This window comes from Aotus nancymaae, unplaced genomic scaffold, assembly GCF_030222135.1.
Source record: "Aotus nancymaae isolate 86718 unplaced genomic scaffold, 86718_ANA_hifiasm-v0.15.2.pri h1tg000059l, whole genome shotgun sequence".
Lineage (NCBI taxonomy): Eukaryota > Metazoa > Chordata > Mammalia > Primates > Aotidae > Aotus > Aotus nancymaae.
Window position 1 is genome coordinate 70,205,153 of NW_026988473.1, and position 23,018 is coordinate 70,228,170.

Here is a 23,018-nt window from a genome sequence, read left to right on the forward strand (position 1 = left end):
GGGCACTGAAATCATGTATTTTAAACTCAATTTTCTAATAGTGTGTTCTAACTGTGCTATCTTGCCTCTTGAAAATTTATGACAAATACAAAAAATCATCGATCACATTTCTTATACCTTGTAATGTGGATCATAAGGGGAAAAAAAAGGCAACTTGGGTTGTAATATAAGACCTGGGAATGACATGGTGAATGGTTATAGACTGCAATTTAGAATCTGAATGCCTGGGCTCAAACCTCAACTATATACTTAATGGCTATAAAAGATACTGTTTTTCTGTCTCAGTGTCTTCATTCATAAAACAGAGATGCTAGTGTCTCACTGATTTAAGTGTAGAGGGCTTAGAACAGTGCCCCATAAACAATAAGCATTCAATGATTAACCTTAGCTATTAGTACCTGAGTTTGAGTTCTCTTAGATCTATCCCTAACTCACTTGAAGAAAAGTTGTGACCTCTTTGAGCCTCTGGAGAAGTCATCTGCAAAATGAGAAGTTGGCCATCCTTTAACAATCAAGGGTCAACACCCGTCTCTCGCCAACTTATTCTTTCCACCTGACACATGCATCTTTGGTTTTAAAAAATTGCTTGGCAAACTTCATTTGTTAAAAAATCATCAAGGTTTCTCTTGGACTTTACAAAATGCTATGAACAGCTCACAGTGATCCTTCCTGTGCACTCCTAGATCAAGTGAGATGAATCCTTTTCCACTCCAGCTTCAGACACTGGCAACTCCACAGTAAGAAGCAAGTGCCTTCAGATATTTCTGGGTCACAGAATAGATGGCCAAGTGGAACCTGAACTAGAAGCTGCTTCATGTTGGCTTTGGAAGGTTCTGGGTTCCTGGTGTCAGTGTCTCTCACAGGGTCATTATGAGCAACAAACACTTCAGTCAAAGTCAGAGAAGGAATTGTCCTGACTTCCTGATAGGGACACGCCTTGTATTTGGAAAACCTAAAAGCAAGTGATTATGGCTGGGGAAGGCCTTTTTTATGGTGATTGGTGTTTTGGTCTGATGAGTTTTACAGGTTAGTACTTTCTTTCTTTTTTTTTTTTTTTTTAATTGCATTTTAGGTTTTGGGGTACATGTGAAAAACTTGCAAGGTTGTTGCATAGGTACATATGTGGCAGTGTGATTTGCTGCCTTCCTCCCCTTCACCTATATCTGGCATTTCTCCCCATGCTATCCCTCCCCAACTCCCCACCCCCCTCTATCCCCCCTCCCCCCCAACAGACCCCAGTGTATAGTGCTCCCCTCCCTGTGTCCATGTGTTCTCATTGTTCAACACCCACCTATGAGTGAGAACATGTGGTGTTTGATTTTCTGTTCTTGTGTCAGTTTGCTGAGAATGATGGTTTCCAGGTTCATCCATGTCCCTACAAAGGACGCGAACTCATCGTTTTTGATGGCTGCATAATATTCCATGGTGTATATGTGCCACATTTTTCCTGTCCAGTCTATCATCGATGGGCATTTGGGTTGGTTCCAGGTCTTTGCTATTGTAAACTGTGCTGCAATGAACATTCGTGTGCATGTGTCCTTATAGTAGAACGATTTATAATCCTTTGGATATATACCCAGTAATGGGATTGCTGGGTCAAATGGAATTTCTATTTCTAGGTCCTTGAGGAATCGCCACACTGTTTTCCACAACGGTTGAACTAATTTACACTCCCACCAACAGTGTAAAAGTGTTCCTATTTCTCCACATCCTCTCCAGCATCTGTTGTCTCCAGATTTTTTAATGATCGCCATTCTAACTGGCGTGAGATGGTATCTCAACGTAGTTTTGATTTGCATTTCCCTAATGACCAGTGATGATGAGCATTTTTTCATATGTTTGTTGGCCTCATGTATGTCTTCTTTTGTAAAGTACCTGTTCATATCCTTTGCCCATTTTTGAATGGGCTTGTTTGTTTTTTTCTTGTAAATCTTTTTTAGCTCATTGTAAATACTTTCTATAATGTTAGCTTTATAAATTTTCACCATGCTCTTTCAAGGCAGTTGTTATCCATTCTATTGACTAGATGATAAAACTGTGGTCAGAGAAGATTGATTCAAGTTCAACTTGCTAGTAAATTACAGCATTGTTTAGAATTTCTTAGATATATTAAAATCACATAATTCTTACCTACCTCTGAAGTAGTAATGATCTTCATTTTGTAGAAGAGTAAACTGAATTCACAGAGTTAAGAATTAGCTAAGTAGGAGTTAAATCTAAGTTTAATGTTCTTTCTTCAGCAGCTGCTGGCAACAAACCAGTTATGAGGTGACAGCCCTTCCCCACCCCTTTGGCATCCCAGTGAGGTTTGAGAATAGAAGTTAGTCCCCCGTGGCTTTATCAGGTGGGATGGAAACCTACCTTGGATGTCATCATTGAACATGCAGTACTTGTTACGGTATTTGTTGAGCAGGCGGAAGGCATTGGCATTGGCAAAGTCTTCAAATTGGATGAGGCAATTTATTCCAAACCTGTGTAGAGGGAGAGGAAAGAACCCATGATTGCTTCCCTGAGGCAGATCCCTGACAGATCCCAGGTTGCACTGTGGGGTAGGGAGGCACAGGCCAGGGGTTGGGAGGTAGCATGACTCCTTCATCTGTGTTTTTGCCACTGGTTGACTCCTGGACTCCTGGGCTTGGTGCTCTGCCTGCCCTATCATGGATGAGGATGGGGAAGGGAGAGAGTTTGTCAGCCAAGCCAACATCACCATAGCCAAGGTGTGCTGGTGGCTCCCATGACTGCCATGGCCAGCCCTGGGAGTGACAAGAGGGCTAAGGAGGGGTATGACCTCTCTGTAGCCTGTGGTAAGAAGAAAGCTCATTCCACACCCAAGTGCATGAAGACAGCCCAGCTTCCCCACCACAAGTAGGTGGGGAGCCCCTGCAGCCTCCAGATATCTCTCTTGCTGGACCCTGAGGCCTGGAGTTCTCCTTAGAGACTCCTGTGGCACCAGGCATTGACCTCTGGTAAGATGGTTAGGAAAGGCCACTACATTAAGACACTGTTATCTACTAACATCTTGGTGAAGTTTTTCTCCAACTTGCAGGTGTAGAAGAATCGATGATTGACGTTGTTTAAAATGCAGGTCACCAGGCCCATCTCACAGACAGTGTCACTCAGTGAGTGGAAGCTGCATTTTGAACAAGCACCCCAGATGGTTCTGATTCTGACAGCCCAGAGAAACCTGAGAAACAGTGCCTTGGCGAGTGAAGACAATGGCCGTTAAGATGCTTGATATGCCTCATTTAAAATCCACACTAGCATTGCCTCCTAGATTTTATGGCCTTCCCTTAAAAGTGACTGAGTTCCTTAGAGTTCTGTAACCTATTTTTCCTTTTAACATTGTCTGTAAGGAAGCTGCGAGTGAAGTTTTGTCCTCATTTGCAACAGGCCCCCTCAGTCTGGGCTTCTGCACACGGATTTCCCCTTTACTCCATTCTTGCTCTTTGGTCTTGGTGTTTGATAGTTTTGTTTGTGTCTCTTAGCGTTTCTGGAAGCAAGTGTGGTGTGGATTATTAACAACTACTTCACACATGGGTAAAAAATAGGTTTCATCTCATGGGTCAATTTGTGACTGAGTCATATTATTGAGGAAAAATGTCCTGATTGATCCATAAGAGGTGTAAGGACACGTAACAGGTAGAAGTGGCCTGCCCTTCCAACCTGGTGTGACCTACCGGCTTGGGACCAGCTGTGGAAAGATTTATTATCTTGTTAGAGAAGGTGGGTGGGGCACATGCTCTGTGGCTTCCTGTGCTCTCGGGGCGTCTTTCCGATGAGGCTTGTGGCTATGAGGGGGTGAAAAGCATTGAAATGGCCCTCAAAACATTTTTTCCAGTCTTATAATTCTGCATGGCTTATACTGTCTTGCAGAAGTACCAGTGGGTGGGCAAATATTTGTTCCTGTCATGGTCCTTGCAGAACTTCAGCTAGTCAAAGCTGTTGGTGGAAGGACTGGGAGATGGATTTACTTTATAGGGGCAAAAACACAGAGGCAGTGACTGCCACAGTCTAGTGCTTAGAGTGCTGGGTGTGGGTTAGAAGGCCATAGGCCGGATCTGGCTCTCCACATAGAGTTGAGTGACCTGCACCTGTCACTTCATCTCTCTATTCTACCTCAGGTTCCCATCGTCAATGGGCACAGTAATATCTGGCTGGCCAACATCTGTGAACTGCTGTGAGGGTTAAAAGCTGAGGGTGATGTTTTTCCCCCCAGCTTTATTGAGGCATAATTGACAAATAAAAATGGCATATATTTAAGGTATACAATGTGATGAGCTGATTTATGTGTACAGTGTGAAATGATTACCACAACCACACTAATTACCATATCCATCACCTCACATAGTTACTATTTTGTGTGTGTGGTAAGAAAACTCAAGATCTACTCTCTTAATAAATTTCAAGTATACAGTACAGTATTACTAACTAAAGTCTGAGAGTAAAGTTTAGACTGTAAAATGCTAAACACAAATGCCATTCTGGCCACAATTCTTATTCTGTCATAGAGCGAATGCTGATGGAGGTGGGGTCGGGGGCTCACTGTGTCCCCCCACCCACCATCCAGCCCTCTTCTCCTTGTACTATGAATAGAAATGATAAATAAAATGTCCCATGCATAAATATAATGCCACGCTCACCAAGCCAAAATCTATTGTGAATTTCAAGTATTTGGATTGGGCGGGGAGGAACGGAATGTCTTTGGTTGCTGGTGACATTTTGCTATATATAATTCCTACAAGATACCCAGTGTTGCCCCACAACTGGCCTGGAGCTAAAATGCTGAAAAGGTCAGACAACAAAACAATGTGATGAACATTTTCTGTGTATGTGTCTCTCTCTCTCTCTGTCTCTCTCTCTCACACACAAACACAAACACACACACCCTTTAAGCAACATTACCATTCATTCACTGAGGTAAAAATAAGGCAAGAATTATAAATAAATACCTTTGTTCAGTGCATGATTATTATTTATATTTAATTCAGTTTTATATAAAAAACTCCCCTCCCTCCCATGGAGAAATTTGATGGAATATAGAATAAAACCTCATTAATTTAGGTCACTTTAATCCTAGCTTGAAATTGCCTAAGAGGCCATGTGAATCGCTCATCCAATAATCTGGACTCATAGTTCCTAGAACTCACTGTATTTAAGGACCCCCAGAATCCCTTTTTACCTTAGGTACCCATTCCCTGGCTGCTTCCAAGACCTTGCATCACCAGGAACTACTCCTACTCTAGGATTTCACTCTGTCCCATCTCAGTCTCTGACCACAGCCTTTCCTTCTATGTCTCTTCACTTCAACTGCACCTGATGTTTGTCTGCACAAAGACCTCTGGGCCCTTCACCATGTTATTCCAGTCCCTCAGCCTCCTCATTATGGGTTTTCATGAAACCAGACCACTATCCAGTCTGAACTAAAGGTAGTTACTTCATGGTGCTACTGTCTTAGCACCATCCATTCAACCCATCATCCACCTATTCATCTATCATCATCCAACCATCCATCCTCCATCCTTCATCCTTCATCCATCATCATCCATCCTCCATCCATCCATACATTCACCATCCCTCCATTCATCAGCCATTCACCCATCCGTCCATTCACCCATCCATAAATTCATCTACCCAAAAAACATTTATTGAGCACCTATGATGATCTAATACTATAGTTTAATGTTTTAGGAAGGGGTGGATCCATGAAGGAGTCGGTGGAAACTTAGTGTTTGGAGTTTGTCTGCCAACTTTTAAAACTAATTAAAAACCAAGCAAGCACAAACAAAATTTGAAAGTGGAAATTTAAATGGCTTAGTGAATAAAAAAAGTTTCTCAGTTCATCCCTGTACATCCAAGTACAGGTAATGAGCTTTGACCATAACACTAACTTAAATATTATCATTTGCCTTACATATTCATTAAAATATTAACAACAATGGTAAAAAAAATAGCTAACTTTTATTGAGTGTTTATTACCTGCTGGGCACCGTGCTGAGCTCTTTACATACATTATCTTAATTAATCTTTACATGACCTTATGATGTAGGCACTGTTTCCAGAGAAGGAATCTCAGCTGCAGATGGCAATTATTTGCCCACAGGCTATTTACTCTATTGCACTTGGTAAGTGGTGGAGCTGGAATTTAAATCTGGTTCTATCTGACTCTAGAACCAGCCTTAGTTTAATTTTAATAGACATACAGATTCTTAAAAAATAAAGCTAAATAGATAAAGCTGGATTTCTTTCTCCATTGGGAAAGATCGTAGGTGTGGTGAAGAAAACATTGACCAGGGAGAAAGAAAAAACGCAGGAGTCTTGGCTGAGCCCCTCTCTCTGTCTGGGTCTCAGTTTCTGGTCTGAGAGCAGTGAAGCAGCACAACCTACTTAATATTTGGGGCTAGAGTTGAATACTAGGAGCTTCACTCAGATATTTCTACAAGTCCAGAGCAGGGAGGTCAGACATTTCTCTATGAGAACAACATGTGAGAAAAATCTGGGGGGTCAGTGTCCTAGAGCCCTTAGTGCTTACACAAACCAGACCGGCTGAGTGAGCAGGGCAAGGCAGCCACCCTCCAGGTCACACTGTGGAACAGATGCAGGACTCCTCCCAACTCCCAAGAAGCCCTGCTCTCAACGCCTACGCAGGGCTCTGACCAGCTTCCTGATTCTAGTGCTGGCAGCAGCCTGTCGTCTGTCCTTCTGTCCTGCAAGCAGCTGCCCCTTAGCAGGGAGGCTTCTGCTTATCTGTCCCCTTCTGCGCTTTTGACCTCTTCACGCTCCAGCCCTGGCAGTGGCTGAGGAACATCTGATGCTTCTCCAGTGGCGAATTGCTGCAATGGAGAAAGATGCACCTTCCCAAGCCATGCAGATAGCTTCCCAGACTTCCCAACCTGGGGACTCAGCTGGAAAATGGCCTTGGAGTGGCCGGGGAAGGCTTTCCAAAGCTAGGACTCACTTAGAGACACAAGGCTAATGAGTGGATGTTTGATTTTTTTTCCCCCCAGCACTCAGACAAGGGGAAGCCAGCAAACAGTGACCTGTGCCTGAGAGCCCTGGTGAGCTGTGTGTGACAGTGTGATGAAACCCAGGCCACGACCAACAGTGCCAGCACCTGCCACCTGGGACACATCCTCCCATGGCTAGGAGGGTCCAAGGTGGCTATTCTGCCCTTCTCCCCAGCGTGTGAACCAAATGCAGAGTGAGGAATGTTGGTGGTGCAGAACATTCCAGGGGCTGCAGACCTGGTTTCTCTTTTCCATAGGTCAGGACCTGCCATTTTTTCAAACACCTGTGTCTGATCTCTTTCAGGCCTGAACAAACACGAGGGACTGGGAAGAACAGGTGAACTTGCTCAACCTGACTCTAAATAGAATGACTAAAAGCTACTTCTCCTATTTGCATGGGAGTCCACTCTGTTCCTCCGCCAAAGAACACACATGCAAGACCTCCACAGCAGAGTGTTCAGTGAGATTATCAGTTGTCACCCAATGGAAAACTATTTCTTTTTTTATTCCAGGAACTAGAGCTGACAATCATAAAAACTCTTGGTCTTTTTACTATTTTACACATTCCATTAAACTATAGTCCCTTGAGATGGTCTCAGAGAGAGGTTCTGTGGTTAAATTTGGAAAACCCTGTGTGTTACACATAGCGTATACAATGTATATTAAAAGCTCCGAAAAATCTTGGAATAAGATACCTGTTTAACCCAGCATGTTCAACACTTATTTGACCAGACACCTTACCCTATTGCATCCCACCCTCACAACCTATGGCAGAACACACTTTGAGACATGACTCTGCAGGAAGAACTTTGTACAGGTGGGGCTGGGTGGATTCAGGGCAGGGCCATCTCTTCCCGGGATTACTGTCATTGCTGCTTCTGGGCAGGACCCTACAGTGACTGATCTCACCTCCTTCAAGTTTATTTCCCCTCCCCCAATCCATCTTCCACACATTTTTAAACACAACTGTATGTTGGCTACTTATTTTCTGAAAACCCTAAGAGGGCTTCCACTGCCTGTGGGGTTATATCCAAATTCCTTAGGTGGTATTCACTTTGGATCTAGCTCTATTGCCCAACACCTACCCTGGTCTTCTGACACTCTAGGCACATTTTGCTGCTTCCTAATCACTGTGGACCCTTGCACAGTCCCATGTCTTTGCTCAAGCTGCTGGTTCTCTCTGTCGAGAAGGCCTCTTTTTTGTCCAGACCAATTCCTACTTAAACTGTAAGACCCAGATTGTTTTTCTTTTTTTTTTTTTTTTTTGAGACGGAGTCTCACTCTGTCACCAGGCTGGAGGGCAGTGGTGCGATCTCAGCTCACTGAAACCTCTGCCTCCTGAGTTCAAGCGATTGTCCTGCTTCAGCCTCCTGAATACCTGGGATTACAGGCGCTCACCACCATGCTCAGCTAATTTTTGTATTTTTAGTAGAGACAGGGTTTTCCATGTTGGCCAGGCTGGTCTTGATCTCTTGACCTTGTGATCCACCTGCCTCAGCCTCCCAAAGTGCTGGGATTACAGGCGTAGGCCCAGATCTTCAACTGTAACCTTTTCTAAGAAGCCTTCCTTGACCCATCTCTCCCTACCCTTAAAATAGTGCTAATTCTTCTCTTCTCTGGGCTCCCATGATATTCTGGACATATCTGTAACAATATATGTCACATTGTATCACAAGTATTTATTGACATTTCTGTTCTAATTAAAGAAATGTATTGGGCAAATTATCCTCTTTGTGCCAGAAACTATACTAAGTATGATATAAAAATTCAATTCAACAAACATTTTATGCTTGATGGGGTGGTACATGCCTGTCATCCCAGCTACTCAAGATGCTAAGGTGGGAAGGCCATTTGAGCCCAGGAGTTCAAGGCCAGCCTGAATAACATAGTGAGACCCATCTCTTAGAAGAGCAAAGCAAAACAAAACAAACATTTCAAAGTGTCCTTACTCAACAAGGGACTGCACTACTTGCTAAAACCTCACAGATTTCACAGTTCAATAAGGACACAAGAAAATAAAACAGTTGCAATACTCTGTGGCAGGGGTAATAATAAAGATACGTGCCAGGTACATGGGAAGCCTCAAAGAGGGCAGGCAGCTCTGTAGCAGGGAGAGGCAGTGAGGGGTTCACAGAGCAGGAGCTGAGGTGGGGCTTGAAGGAAGAGCAGAGGTTCCCAGAAAGGCTGTGAATGTGTGGGGATGAGAGGAGGAGAAAGGCATCTCAGAGAGAGGGAACACCATATGCTTGAGGACTGAGTGAGTATGGTACCTTCCCGGAGCTGCAGGAAAATACAGAGCTGGATCTTGCCAGAGGAAGCTGAAGACAGGGAGGGCATGGGGAGATGAGCCTTGTTGGAATCCAGGAGCCACCCTTTTCCATGCCCATGTAAAGTGCCTAAGCAGTCTGGAGGGCAAGGGGGACCCACTGAGGGCTATAGGCAGGAAGGTGGCATGTGTTTTAGGAAGTTCATCGTGGCAGCAGAGTGGATGATGGGATGGACAGCTGGGAGGACAGACTGGAGACAAGGAGGCATGGAACCACAGTGAGAGATTGTGAAGTCCTGGTATTAATATAAGGCAATGTGGACATGAAGGCAGAGAAGCAGCTGGGCAAAAGATGTTAAGGAACTGAAAAGAGTAGCCTGGAGGAAAGGCAGAGCATGGCATAGTGTAGAGAGCTTCGAGATCCATCACTTACTAAATGTATGACCTCAGGAAAGGTACTTAATACAAAGTTCAGTCTTCACTGATAATCATGGGCTAATAATGCCTTTCGTGTAGTCCTGTTGTGCGAATTAAATGAGATAATACATATAAAAATCCTGCACACTATAGGCACTGAGTCCATGGAGGCAATGATTATTAAGAATGGGATTTAATAACAGGCAAGATATAAAGATGAATGAGAAGGAGGAGCCCAGGAACGGCGGAGGATGAAGGGTGGAGTCCTTTTCTCATCAAGGTTGGGGATAGGGAAAGAAAGGCCAACTTACTGATGAGGCAGGCTTGGCACATGAGGAGTCCCAGGTTCTGTGGATTGTTCGAATGAACGTGTTCATGAAGCGCTGGGCAATACATGAGGTCAGGGAAGGGGAACACGCAGCTGCACAGTAAGCAGTTGAAGCCACGGGACTGGATGAAGATTCTCAGGCAGTGCATGTGTATGGAACAGGGAGCAGGGCAAGGACACAACCCCAGGGCACCCTGCATCCACAGAGCAGGGAGAGGCGGTGGAAGAAAGTCCAGCCAAGGAGAGTGAGGAGGAATTCACAAGGATGACAGAGAATCTATTCCATGGGTGTAAAAACTGGATACTGTGGATTGGAGAAAGAGGGAATACTGAGTCTGAGAAGGGTAAGTGGAATTGGGCATAATGATTATCTTCAAACATAGGAACAACCGTCTATGGACAAGGATTTAAGCAGATTGATTTTGTATGGTTTCAAGGAAAAAAGCAGAGCTAATGGGGAGAAGTCAGAAGGACACAGATTCCAGTGCCATATAAGGCAGAGATTTCAAACACTGGTAGGAAAGAGGTTGCTGGTCACTGGAGGTGAGTCCATGATCACCGGAGCTCCACTTGGCACGGAAGTCGTGGAAGGGGTTCCAGCCCACGATGTGAGGGTGGACCTCTGAGGCCCTTCCCTTTCCCAGTTCCCAGACTGGGAGATTCCCTGGTGTGCTGGTATCTGGCAGCCAGACTGGCGGGCTCCTGTGACTGGGATTCTGGCCTAAGGGGGAAAACTCCCATTGACTCGAAACATAGTCACAGGAAGCAGTAACTTCTAAGCAAAAGTCCCAGCATAATGTGGCCATTCCTCAGTCACTGTTCTGACAGCAGGTCTTGGCCAGACAGAAAACACTCAGGAACAGCTTGGCTTTCCTTCTGATTTTCCCTGTTTGTCTGAGTTCCGGGGCAAGCACACCAAATGGCGCCAGAAATCCCAGTGCTGGGGAGGGGATGGTGGCTGACCTGCTGACCTCTCAACCTCCCAAAGGTCGGTGGCAACACAGAGGTTTTCCTCTAGGGCACACAACTCACTCCTCAACCTCCTGCTTATGCACTTTTCTTGGCCACCAACCCACTGGCTGGCTTGGGGGCTTCAGCATTTATGCCAGCGCATATTTGTTCTTAGATTATTTGCATCAGGTTGGCATGAGGCCACAGGTGTCCTCCATGAAGCTTCTTTGATAATGAGGCCCATTCTGAGTGCTCTATTCAGTTGGTAGCTCTGTCCTGGGAATAAGGTCATGACTTTTAAAGTCCAAGTAAATGTCCCAGATCCTTTGACCACCTTATGCCCTTTATCAGCCTTGATCAACACTGCAGGCAGGGCCAATAGCTGCATACACATTATATCTATGCAAACCCAGCAGTAATTCTTTGGGCATTTCCCTTGTAGTTTATAAATTCCTTGACAGAAAAGTCTATTTTTGACTTCTTGCCATAGTCAATAAATGAATGAGTAAATGGATGGATGAATACATGAATAAATAGGAAAACAACTGAATGTGGTCTTAAACTCTTTTCTGGTCACTTTATGTGTCCAAATTATAATCACAGGGATAGTTTAACTCTTCAGGACAAGTGTTTTCTCTGTTGATATACTTTGGATTTGTGTTGCCACCCAAATTTCATATTGAAATGTAATTCCCGATGTTGGAGGTGGGGATGTGATTGGATCATGGGGTGGAGTTCTCATGAATGGTTTAGCACCCTCCCTCTGGGTACTGTCTTTGTGATAGTGAGTTGTCATGAGTCTGGTTGTTTAAAAGCTTGTAGTACCTCCCTCCTTGCTCTCTTGTTCCTGTTTTCACCATGTGATATACCTTCTCCTGCTTTGCCTTCTGCCATTATTGTAAGCTTCTTGAGATCTCCCTAGAAGCTGAGCAGATGTTGGCACCATGCTTTCTGTAAAGCCTGCAGAACCATGAGCCAGTCAAAACCTCACTTTTCTTTGTAAATTACCCAGTTTCAGGTATATCTTTATAACAATGTGAGAAGGAACAAATACATTTGTGTTAGCCACATTATAGGGCACAGGAAAGGCACAGGGTAAATACAGGCTGAATGAAAATATGGAGGAAATTTCATGAATTATGTGAAGGAGAGAACATAATTGGATAGGTTTTCCTTAATTTCCCACAGCTTTCTCATTATCTGGCCTTGGGGAAATAATTTTCTCTTTGGGTCTCAGTTTTCTCATCTACAAAGTGAGAGAATTGGATCAAATGAGTGGGTTGTTTCTTGCTCAGGTATTCCAAGAATGAGAGATTAAAGTCCTAGACTGGATCCAGTGGGGAAATGAGAATGCTAAGATACAAATTGAACCACAGAAGGTATTCCTTATATTCAGTATATATATAAAAAAACTGAGCAGTGATCATCTATGCTGACAGGGACTCAGAATGTGAACACCCCTGTGAAACATTGCAATCAGGACTAACAGTACTAACAGTCATGCTTTTATAGTCTTTTAAAATTAAAATGAAATCCTCAAACTTTCTTTGTAGTCTGGATGCTATATGCCTAGGAGTTTTTCTTTGCATACATTGTGTTAAACCCAACAGGAGAAGCTTGGAGCTCCAGAGCCTTAGCTAAGCTTTTGGCAGGACACTCAGTTCTAACATCCTGTCTTGTACAGACCTCCACACTTGACCTTGCCTGGTGTGGACCTATCTGCAGGCCTGAATGATGAGATGGAAACGGCCCTGAAAATGAAAGGACATTCAAAGGTGGGGAAATAGCAAGCACAAAGACTCTGCAGCTATAACAAAGACAACATGTTTAAGGAGCAGCAGGAAGAGGGGTGGGAGTTGGAGCCATCAAAGGCATCCTTCCAGCTCTGAGGGCAAAGTACAAGGCTGCTGTATGTGGAGACTCTGAATAGGTTAGTATCAGTTATCTGGGTGATTTCAGAGAAATTTTATAGCTTTCTGTTGGGTAGGCTTCTGTCTCTCATTTCTATACTGAAAAATGTGTCTCATGAAAAGATGTTTGGTTACTTGAGGGGGCGATGCCCTCTGAGTGGTGAGTTTGTAAGGCCCAAGTAACACTCAGCTTGAAACAGCTGCAAAAGATATAATAATACCTTCCCCTAGGAATACACAGACCACACACCCACCTCTGTGCACATGAATCTACACAACACCTTCCACTGGAGGAGGGAGAGCCAAACTGAATAGGTGTGTGTTGGGGGTGGGGATGAAGACCAAGCATTTACTAATTGCACATACCAGGGACCTAAAGTGGAAATGGATCACACCTAGGGCTGTTTCGTTTTTTTGTTGTTTTTGTTTTTTCCTTCTTAGGTTTAGCACTGGAAAAGAGAGGGAAAGTAATATTGGAATGACGGGGAGGGATGGGTGAGGGACTGTGGACGGCAGTGGTGGACATGTAAACGGGTATGTTAACTCTAACATGAATGCATGAATGTGGGCACACAAAAGCACTACCTACGGGAGAGTGGCTTTGGAAACTGCCTAAATCAATAAGAATAGCAAACATGATTTGCTTACTGTTATTCAGGTGTATGTTAAACATTTTACATGGATAGCCTCATTGATCTATCATAAGTACAAGTCTTAAAAATGAACTTTAGAGAGGCCGAGGCGGGTGGGTCATGAGGTCAAGAGATCGAGACCATCCTGGTCAACACGGTGAAACCCCGTCTCTACTAATACGAAAAAAATTAGCTGGGCACGGTGGTGCGTGCCTGTAATCCCAGCTACTCAGGAGGCTGAGGCAGGAGAATTGCCTGAACCCAGGAGGCGGAGGTTGCGGTGAGACGAGATGGCGCCATTGCACTCCAGCCTGGGTAACAAGAGCGAAACTCCGTCTCAAAAAAAAAAAAGAAAAATGCACTTTAGAGAGGAGGAAAACTGAGGCACAGATGAATTAAGTTGCTTGTTGGTAAGTGTTAACAAGTAGCTTGGAACTCAGGCAGTCTAGCTCTAGAATTCACGCTTTTAACAACTGCAGTTAGTGGGTAGGGTCTTAATTAGGGTCCCATTTCTTAGATAAGATATTTATACTTTGTAACTTTCAGGTTCTTCATCTCTTAAAGCAAATAATAGTACCGACCTCATACGGTTGTTGTGAGAATTAGACAAGTTAATATTGTGTGAAGTGCTTGTATCAGCATCTGCTTATAGTAAGCAAATAAATAAGAGTTATTATTGTTATTATTAGTGCTTATTCATTGAGAGGAATCAGATCCCCCATCCCCACCACCATTATAGATGAAGCACCATTATAGTTCTTCATCTCTTCTGCTATAATCTAAGTTTCAGGTCTGGGGATGATTTTGTTCCTATTCTTGATACCAAGCGATAAAATCAGGCTGCTAAGAGAAAATGAAAAGGAAATAGCCAGCTAGTGTCATTGAATCATATCCCCAGGCAGTGAGTTTCTTCCAGCACATTTTGGCCTCAGTCCTGAGGCTGGATCTTAACTAGTGAACTGCAAACTCACTCAGTTATGCAGTCTGCTTGGTGCAATGGAAGTGAAAAGGTCCCATAGAGTTGGGTGCTAGTATGCATTTTGATACAGTCTCCTAGCCGGTGACCCAGGACAGATTCCTTGCATGCATGGGAGTTTGTCACCATGCAAAATCTGGCTCTTGCTCTGCTGGGAACATTGAGGAGCTGGACTGTCAACAATTAGCCATATCAGGCTGAAACTGGGAAACTGTTCTTCTTCTTCAGAGTCAAGAGAAGCCAGAATGAGTTCCAAAGTTCCTTCCTCTGTGCTTCCTCAGATGTGGTCAGATTCATAGCCTTCAGTCCATTCTAATTGGTAGCTAGCCTGGTGCAAACTTTTGACCACCCACCAATCAACAACTCCCACCCTCACCATCTACTCCATGAGTAAAGCCACGCTTTCTAGGAACTACCATTGGTAGAGATGTTACTGAGTCATAGGACCTGAGGTAGGAATGATCTTAAAGGCCATCCATGCCAGTTCTTGCCCTTCTACCACAGTCCAAACACATCTTTGCCCAATCTCTCCTCTGACAATGAAAGCTTAAAGACCACAAAAAGTTTAAAGAAAAGTGACAGGCCATTATAGAAGAGATGTCACAATGCAGTGCATAATTAATTAGCAAATGAATTATACAGCCAGTAAGATTATAGTCAGGGAAAGAGTTTCAGGCCAGGCTGGTCAGAGTAGATTTCCCTAGGGAAGGCAGCATTTGAACTGGGGCATTATTATGGGTTCTGCCTCTAATCTCCTCCCACATCTTCTCAATTTTAATACAATACTTTTGTTGTTCAAGAACCTACCATGGCTCCCTATGGCTCACTACATCAAGTCCCAGATAAGGTATTTTGTGGATTGGCAATTTTCAAACATTTTTAGCAGAAGAATTCTTTAATAAAATATTGAGCAGAAACCAGATATTGAAGGCAATGAAAAACGATAAAATGTTTCTTCAAGTGGTTTAAATTTTTTATGGTTGGTGGAAAGTATTTCCTTTATAGCACTCCTGATGTGCTTCTGTGCTTCTGTGGAGTCCTGGGGCCCAGGGAAACTTGATTTAAGAACCACTGGATTCGATGACTGGAGCCCTTTCTACTTTTGAGCTCTAATAATCATGACCTTCTGGCTGGATTTCAAGGCCTATCATAGTGTGACGGTTAATTTTAGGTATCAGCTTGCCTGGTTTAAGGGATACTCAGATAGCTGGTAAAGCATTATTTCTGGGTATGTTTGTGACGGTGTTTCTGGAAGAGACTGGTATTTGTATTAGTGAACTGAATGAGGAAGATCCACCCTCACCCAATATGGGCAGGCACCATCCAATTGGTTGATGGCTCAGATAGAACAAAAAGGCAGAGGAAGGGTGAATTTGTTCTCTCTTCTGAATTGGGAACACCCATCTTCTCCTGCCCTTGGGCATCAGAAGTCTAGGCTCTTTGGCCTTCTGACTTCAGGATTTGCACCAATGACCCCCACTTCAGATTTAGACTAAGCTATGCCACTGGCTTCCCTGGTTCTCTAGCTTGCAGATACCATATCATGGGATTTCTTTGCCTCCATAATCATGTTATCCAATTCTCATAATAAATCCCCTCTCATCTATCTAAATACCTAATATCCTATTGGTTCTGTTACTCTGGAGAAACCTAAACAATAGATGTAGTCAGCAATATCCTTATTTAACCTTATTTCAAACCATTAAACATTCATCTCTAATTGGGCCGTTCTTCTAGATACTCACTGCCTTCCCTGCATACTCATTGCTTTTTCTATGTTCTTGCTCTTCTCATGATATACCTTCTATATGGAACATCATTTTTTCTCCTGCGGCTTACTTGAATTCGGCCCTAAATTTGTAAACCTTCATTTCTTCCCAGTCATCCCTGATTGCCCCTTTCTCTGAATTTCCTTTGAACTGAGGGTCAACACCAAATCATTGAGTACTCAACTCTTTCCTAATTATTTTCTATTCAAAAATGTTGTCTTCTTGGAAGAATGTAAGGTTGTTGAGGACACAGCTGATGTCTTTTTTTGTTTTTCTCTTTTGAGATGGAGTCTCACTCCGTCACCCAGGCCGGAGTGCGGTGGCGCAATCTTGGCTCACTGCAATGTCTCCCAGGTTCAAGCGATTCTTGTGCCTCAGCCTCCTGAGTAGCTGAGATTACAGGCATGTGCCACCATACCCAGCTAATTTTTTTTTGTATTTTTGGTACAGATGGGGTTTCACCATGTTGGCCAGGCTGGTCTTGAACTCTTGACCTCAAGTGATCCAGCCACCTTGGCTTCCCAAAGTGCTGGGATTACAGGCATGAGCCACTGCACCTGGCCTAGCTGATGTCTCTTATTTCTTTTGAATCGCATTACAGTGCCTAGTAGACTGTTGGGTATGTAGTCATTATTCAGAAGCCCTGGAAATGCATGATCAGATACATGATTTGTTGGTGCTGCTTCAAGCTTCTTTGGTAAGTTTTCTCACCTCAGTTATGAAAATAAAGCTCAAGTCCCAGAGTTCTGGCTGTAGTACCTACTATTTCTATCTCTTCGCTGGCAAAATGCATTCCCTTATGGAATAAGTATACCCCTCCCAGTTGAAGAGTGAAATTTTCAAATGTACATATTTTTGGAGAAGGTGATGTGATTTTCACAGGAAGTTTTTTAGAAGAAATTCCCCAAACAAGGCAATCACCACTATCTTTACCTAACTAATGAATTTGCCATCTCCCTCTTCCAAGCAGGGAAGTTTCACTGTCATGAAGTCAAGGCACTTTGTGGGGAATCAGGCCCAACATGTACCTGCTTATGGGGATAGGCAGGCCTGATTCTTGCCCATGATGTGTCTTTGGGGTTGGGGTACCCAGATGTGTGACTGCTTTTCCTACATGTAGAAATACAATTATTCCCTGCATGAAAGCAGCTCAGGTTTCTCATGGCAAAGGGGATTCCAGCAGAAACAATGGGCACAGCCCTGCTTGGGAAGTTTTCAGACTAAAAAGAAACTGTCAGAGCTGCAGGTGTATTGCAAGGTAGACCCCCAGGGCAGGGTAAGCTGAGAGAATCTGCTGTGTTTTTCCTCCCTGCTGATAAAACTGTGGAAAGTCTCCATGTGTTAATCCTTACACCCTCACCTTGGCCTTCAGTCTGACTCTGAAAGTGGGAGGAGCTGGGGCCGCTCAAGATGCCTCTTCTGGGGATGTGGTCCATTGGAGTTTCTCTTTTTATTTTATTTTTTTAAGAGACAGGGTCTCATTCTGTTTCCCAGGCTGGAGTGCAATGATGCCATCATAGCTCACTGCAGCTTTGAATCCCTGGGCTTAAGTGATCCTCTTGCTTCAACTTCTTAAGTAGTGGGGAATAAAAGCAGGTGCCACCATGCCCAGCTGATTTTTTTTTTTTTTTTGGAGAGAAGGGTGTGTCACTGTGTTGCCTGGGCTGGTCTCAAACTCCTGGCCTCAAATGATGCTCCCACCTTGGCCTCCCAAAGTGCTGAGATTACAGGTATGAGCCACTGTGCTCAGCTACAGAGTTTCTCAAATTTCAATCTTATGCACAGCTGTATGAGAATAATTAGGACAGCTTCAAAAACACAGATGTCCAGGTCTCAACCCAGGCCTTCTGTGGCATAGGAGACTGAAGTCTATATTCTTGACGAGTTTTCTTGATGACTCAGAAGCAAAGCCAGATTTAGGAACCATAGGTCAATATTAGCATGCCTACTTTTATTAGATCCACTACTTTGCTCCAGAGTGGATTGGGAGTGGGAGTGGGGGTGGAGTGTACCCAAGACAGCATATTCCTGCATGTTTTTATAACTCAGAAGAAGCAGCTGCAGCTTCATGTGGACCAAAATAGAGGCCTACGTTAGCTCTTGAAATATCCTGAACACCTTGAGAAAAATAACCCAGAGGCTCCCTTAGCCTCGGAGTTGCTATCGAGCTGTGGGAGTTGCAGGACCAGCCGACATGAGTGCTCACAGAGTCACAGATGCTTAGGTCACAAGGCTCCTCACAGATCAAAAGTGGGTAAAGCATAGCACACAGCTGCCACCCCTTATTCCCTGCTCAGGGCAGACATTGCTAATCAACCATGACACTCATCCCTGTTGAACCCAAAGAGGTTCACAGTCCTAAGCAATCAGAGCTGACACAGTGAATGAAACCTTTTACTCTCCTGGCCATTCTTACCAACAATATCCTAGACTAGTCCTAAAATTTGTTGAGCACTTTGACTTGCAGTTATCCATAGAGCACAGTTCAGAAAACAGAGGTGAGTCATATTCTCTTCTCTTTCTCTGGGCAAACTCAATCATTCCCTTGATATTAATACTATCTATGGGCTGGCAACTCCCAACTTTATGTTTCTGCCCCAGAACTCTGCTTGAGCTGCAGACTTACACAGAGACTCAGAGGCTAAGAAAGTGTTTATTTCTGTTTATTTCTCTGTGTATTGCTCACTATGCATGGCTCAGTGTCTGGTTTACAGCAAGTACTAGGTAGACATGCTCATTGATTTTATATACCATTCTCCTGCTTATCTGTGTAACTGAGTGATTCTTTTCTCATGCCCTCCTGTAGTGCAGGCTGCCCCATTCCTCATCCCTCCCAGGCTAGATGGGGTGTGGCAGTCTCTGACATTGGTGGTCGCCATGCCTCCTAGTATTTATGTCCTTGTATAACCTCCTCCCTTGGACTCTAGTATGGACCTGTGATTTGCTTCAACCAGTATAATGTGGTAGAAGTTAGACTGTGCCAGTTCCAGCTTCCACTTTTGTGTTCTTAAGAGTCCTGGACTGTCATGTAAAAAGTTCAGCTATCCTGGGAAGAGAAGAGGCCATATGAAGAGGCCAGGTGAAGAAGGAGAGACCTTAAGACTCAATGGAAAGACAGAGGAGCCCAACCTTTCCAGTGTCCCAGCTGAGCCTGTTCCCAGCTAGTTAGCCAGCTGAAAGCAGCCATATGTGTGACCATTGGCAAAACCAGGAGAAGAACCACTTCAGCTGAGTCAGTTCAGCTTGCAAGTATAAAAAGCAAATAAAATGTTAAGCCACTAAGATTTGGGGTGGTTTGTTACATAGCAAAAGAAACAGTAGATGTGTTCCTTGACACCACAGATCAAGAGGCAAGTGAACAGTCTTGGAATCTCATCTCCTTGTTTTTAGCTTTAACTTTGAATTTTGATGGTCTGCTCTGTACAGAGGCCCAACAAGTCACAATTCCTTTCATCCCTGTAAATCTGATCAGGGCACAGGAGAGCCATCTAGTCATTCTGACAGCACATATAGTTGAACAGAAATGTTTAGGGTAGCCCTCCAAATGTAAGGGTAGAAACAAGTGGGACGAGAAGCAGAGGGGAGATGGAATGGGAGGAGTCACATTTAGGTTGAAGTGACACAGATAATGAATGCTGGAGAATGCAGGGTTGGCTCCGGAAGGACGGGGTCGGGGGTCACATCAAGTTTGGAAGGTAACATTAAGGGGTGGGCCTGTGGTAACTGGCTCCAAATATCAGAGAGGCCCACAGCTGTATGAATTTCTGTGAAAACTAGAACTTGCTGTACGGAGCACTAATAGTAAAATTGTGATTTCCAGTATGGTGTGAATCTCAAGGATTATGCGTGTGTGTGTGATTATGGTTGAGGGGAGAGAGAGAAAAAGAGAGAGAGAGAGTGAATGCACAGAGATAAAAAAATGGATAGACTAAAAGAAAAATTTTTTCCTGAAGCTAAAAAGTAGATGACTTTGTAAAAAGTAATGTTTCTTTATCATTTACCTTTTTAAACACTCTCATCTAAGCAGCTTAAGAATCCCTGTATTTAGGGTTTTGGAACTAGGGATGAAGGGGGTGGTTTCCTTTCCTGGTCTGCCTAAAGGCCGAAGCTGCTGCTGACATCAAGCTTCTGTCCAGCCCAAGCCAATTATCAGACAGAGCTAGGGCTCCAGGTGCAAACTTAAAACATAGATAATTCTCATCTATGCTACTGTAAGTAACAGAAATGAAAAATGTGAATGGAAACCATCAGGGAAAACTCGTGACAGTGGGAGGTGGTGCTTGGGTACAATGCACCCATTCACTGCATGGCAGAGAAAGAGCAGGAAAAATGAGGCAGTCAGTCCTTGCCATCAGTCTTTGTCTCAGCTTTGAGAAGGACACTCCAAGCTTCACAGACCTAAATGGAGATTCCTTCTGTCCTGGCAGGTTCTCCTCAGTGGCCAAGCTCCAGGACAGGAACTAAGCCACAGTATATTTATTTCAGGCCAAAAAAAAACACACATCCCTATTAGTGGGTAGGGCCAGGAAGGTGGAGCTTTTTATTAGCAGGATGTTTGGACAGAGATGAGGATGTTGAAAGCAGGAGTCAACCCTTCCCAAGCTTCTTTCTTAAAATATGTTGTGTTTGACTTTGGAACTCCTGACTCACCCCCAAGGCTGGACATTCTGTCTTGGAGCTACTGTATTCCCAGGATTGCTTGGGGAGACCAGCTCATTCCCCACCTACAGTATCCACAGAAACATCTGCTATAGCTTATTAGAAAGTCAAAACAACCAACCATCAATTCATCATCTTTTCTGTTTAAGGACACATTCCTGTTGGCTGACGCATGCCCCTCCCCAAGGGTCATCCCCTGGACTGCCTGTGTGTGTCTGTAAAACTGTGAACTGATTTTGATGATAATTTGAACAGCCTCTCACATCCTAGTTTATTTAACCTTCTCACATGAATAGCAATACTTCTCTTTGGGGAATCACAGAATGATTACTGACTCATTAGATAAGCAGTGAGCCCTGGAAACAGGAAGCAAACAGTGGGCTTTCAAAGCCAATTTCCTTTCCTTCTCTTTCCATCCACAGGTGACACAGCATTATAGAAAGCAGTCTGTACTTGGAGTCAGTAGTCCCAGGTTCAGTTTGCAGTCCTGACAGGTACTGTGTGACCTGAGATAGCTAACTTGGCCTCTCTGAGTCTCAGTTTTCTCTTGCATAAAATGGGAATAATAATACTTATCTGGCTACCTACAGAGGATATTTTAAGAGGTTGGAATAGAATACTGGGGTGGGAAGGCAGCTTAAAGAACATCTTATTCTTGAATTCCTTCCTATAATATCACCACAAATAAGCCATGCAACTTATCCTTGAACTCTTTCTGTGACAGGGAGCTCATTCCCACAGACACTCCAATGCAATGTGAGATAGCTCTGATTTATTTTGAGCTGAAAACTGCTTCCTTTAGCATTCCACCAACTGGTTCTTTTTCATGTAAATATGTAGAAACAAGTCCAGTTCTCTTCTGAAAGAACAGCTTTTAGAATCTGGAGGTACTATCATGTCCCTAATATAGACAGAGCAGTCTCTGAGTATTCTCTCTACCAGGCTCAGCTTTTTGTTCTCTTCACTATCATGGTTATTGCTCTCCAAAGGCACTTTAGGTAATTTATAAACCTCAATGTAGCTTCTCTTGCACTGGTTATGGTATTCAGGATTTCTGAAAGGGAGAGAATAAAGAACGACATCCACTTCCCTTGTCCTAGATGCTGTGCCTCTGTTAATGCAGCTGACCCTTGGATTTGCTTTACTTGGTGGCCACCAAGTAAAGATGGTGTCATCTCTGTCCCAAGAGCAGCCCTTCTTCCTTCAGCAGCAAACATGTAGCTTTCTGATCACCATCTCCTTTCTTTCCAGCTTATTCCATCTACTACCTGACTCAACAGTTTCTAAACCTCACCAGGACTTCCTTTCCCTTGATCACCCTTTCACTGTCCCTTGTCCCTCCCCTCTACCACGTCCTCCCATTCCCTCCCCTCTTAACCAGCCTAGAGCTCATGATGCAATTATAACTGTTCCCTTGAGTAGACTCTCAACTCTTTGGCTCTTTCCCTTTTTCTCTTGCCTGGCAAAATCCTCAACCCTGATTACACTCTGCTGTCTTCATCTTCCTGCCCTTGGACCCAGACAGTTGAACTTTGCTAGAGGAAACACAGAAACAGGTTAACTAGCTTAAGTTAAATTCATAAACAGTAACCCCAAGGGGGCCCAGAGAGGTGCCCAGTGATCACGTTCTAGCTTCCCAGTCTGGACATTCTGCCACTCTCCTAGATGACTAGGTTCCACTTCCTCTATCCTTAAACCTCCCCATCCCCACTCTATGCTGATGACCTTGTCTTCAAGTGAATGGGACTCCCTCTCACTCCCACCACCACATCTACCCACCTGCTCCATCAGGGCCCAGTACTCTGCCTTCCCTTTCTCCCTGTGGATGGTTTTCTGTGCTCCAAGACTGAGCTCTTCAGGCGTGCATGGATCCTTTGTCCTGCTTGCTTACTCGAGGACTTTTGCCCCCTATCCTGCAGTCCATCATTCATTTCCTCTTTTGACAGGATCATTTCCACCTTATACACCACAATATTATTTTGCTCTCATCTTAAAAAACAAAACACAACAACAACAACTTTTTTCTTATCTCCAGATAAGGAAACCAGATAAGGAGACTCAGAAAAGTTTACTAACCTGGTCAAAGTCACATATCTAAAAAGAGGA

General features: G+C 43.9%; 1 protein-coding gene across 4 annotated transcripts in view; it reads right to left on the bottom strand.

Moving 5' to 3' along the window:
• The window catches only part of ME3 (malic enzyme 3), a 211,516-nt gene that overhangs the window by 28,082 nt on the left and 160,416 nt on the right, over positions 1 to 23,018 (bottom strand). For all 4 annotated transcript variants that reach the window (XM_012469477.3, XM_012469479.2, XM_012469478.2 and 1 more), the window contains exon 7: positions 2,362 to 2,471. In XM_012469477.3, the coding sequence (XP_012324900.1) occupies positions 2,362 to 2,471 (110 nt within the window). The remainder of the gene's footprint in view (positions 1 to 2,361; positions 2,472 to 23,018) is intronic.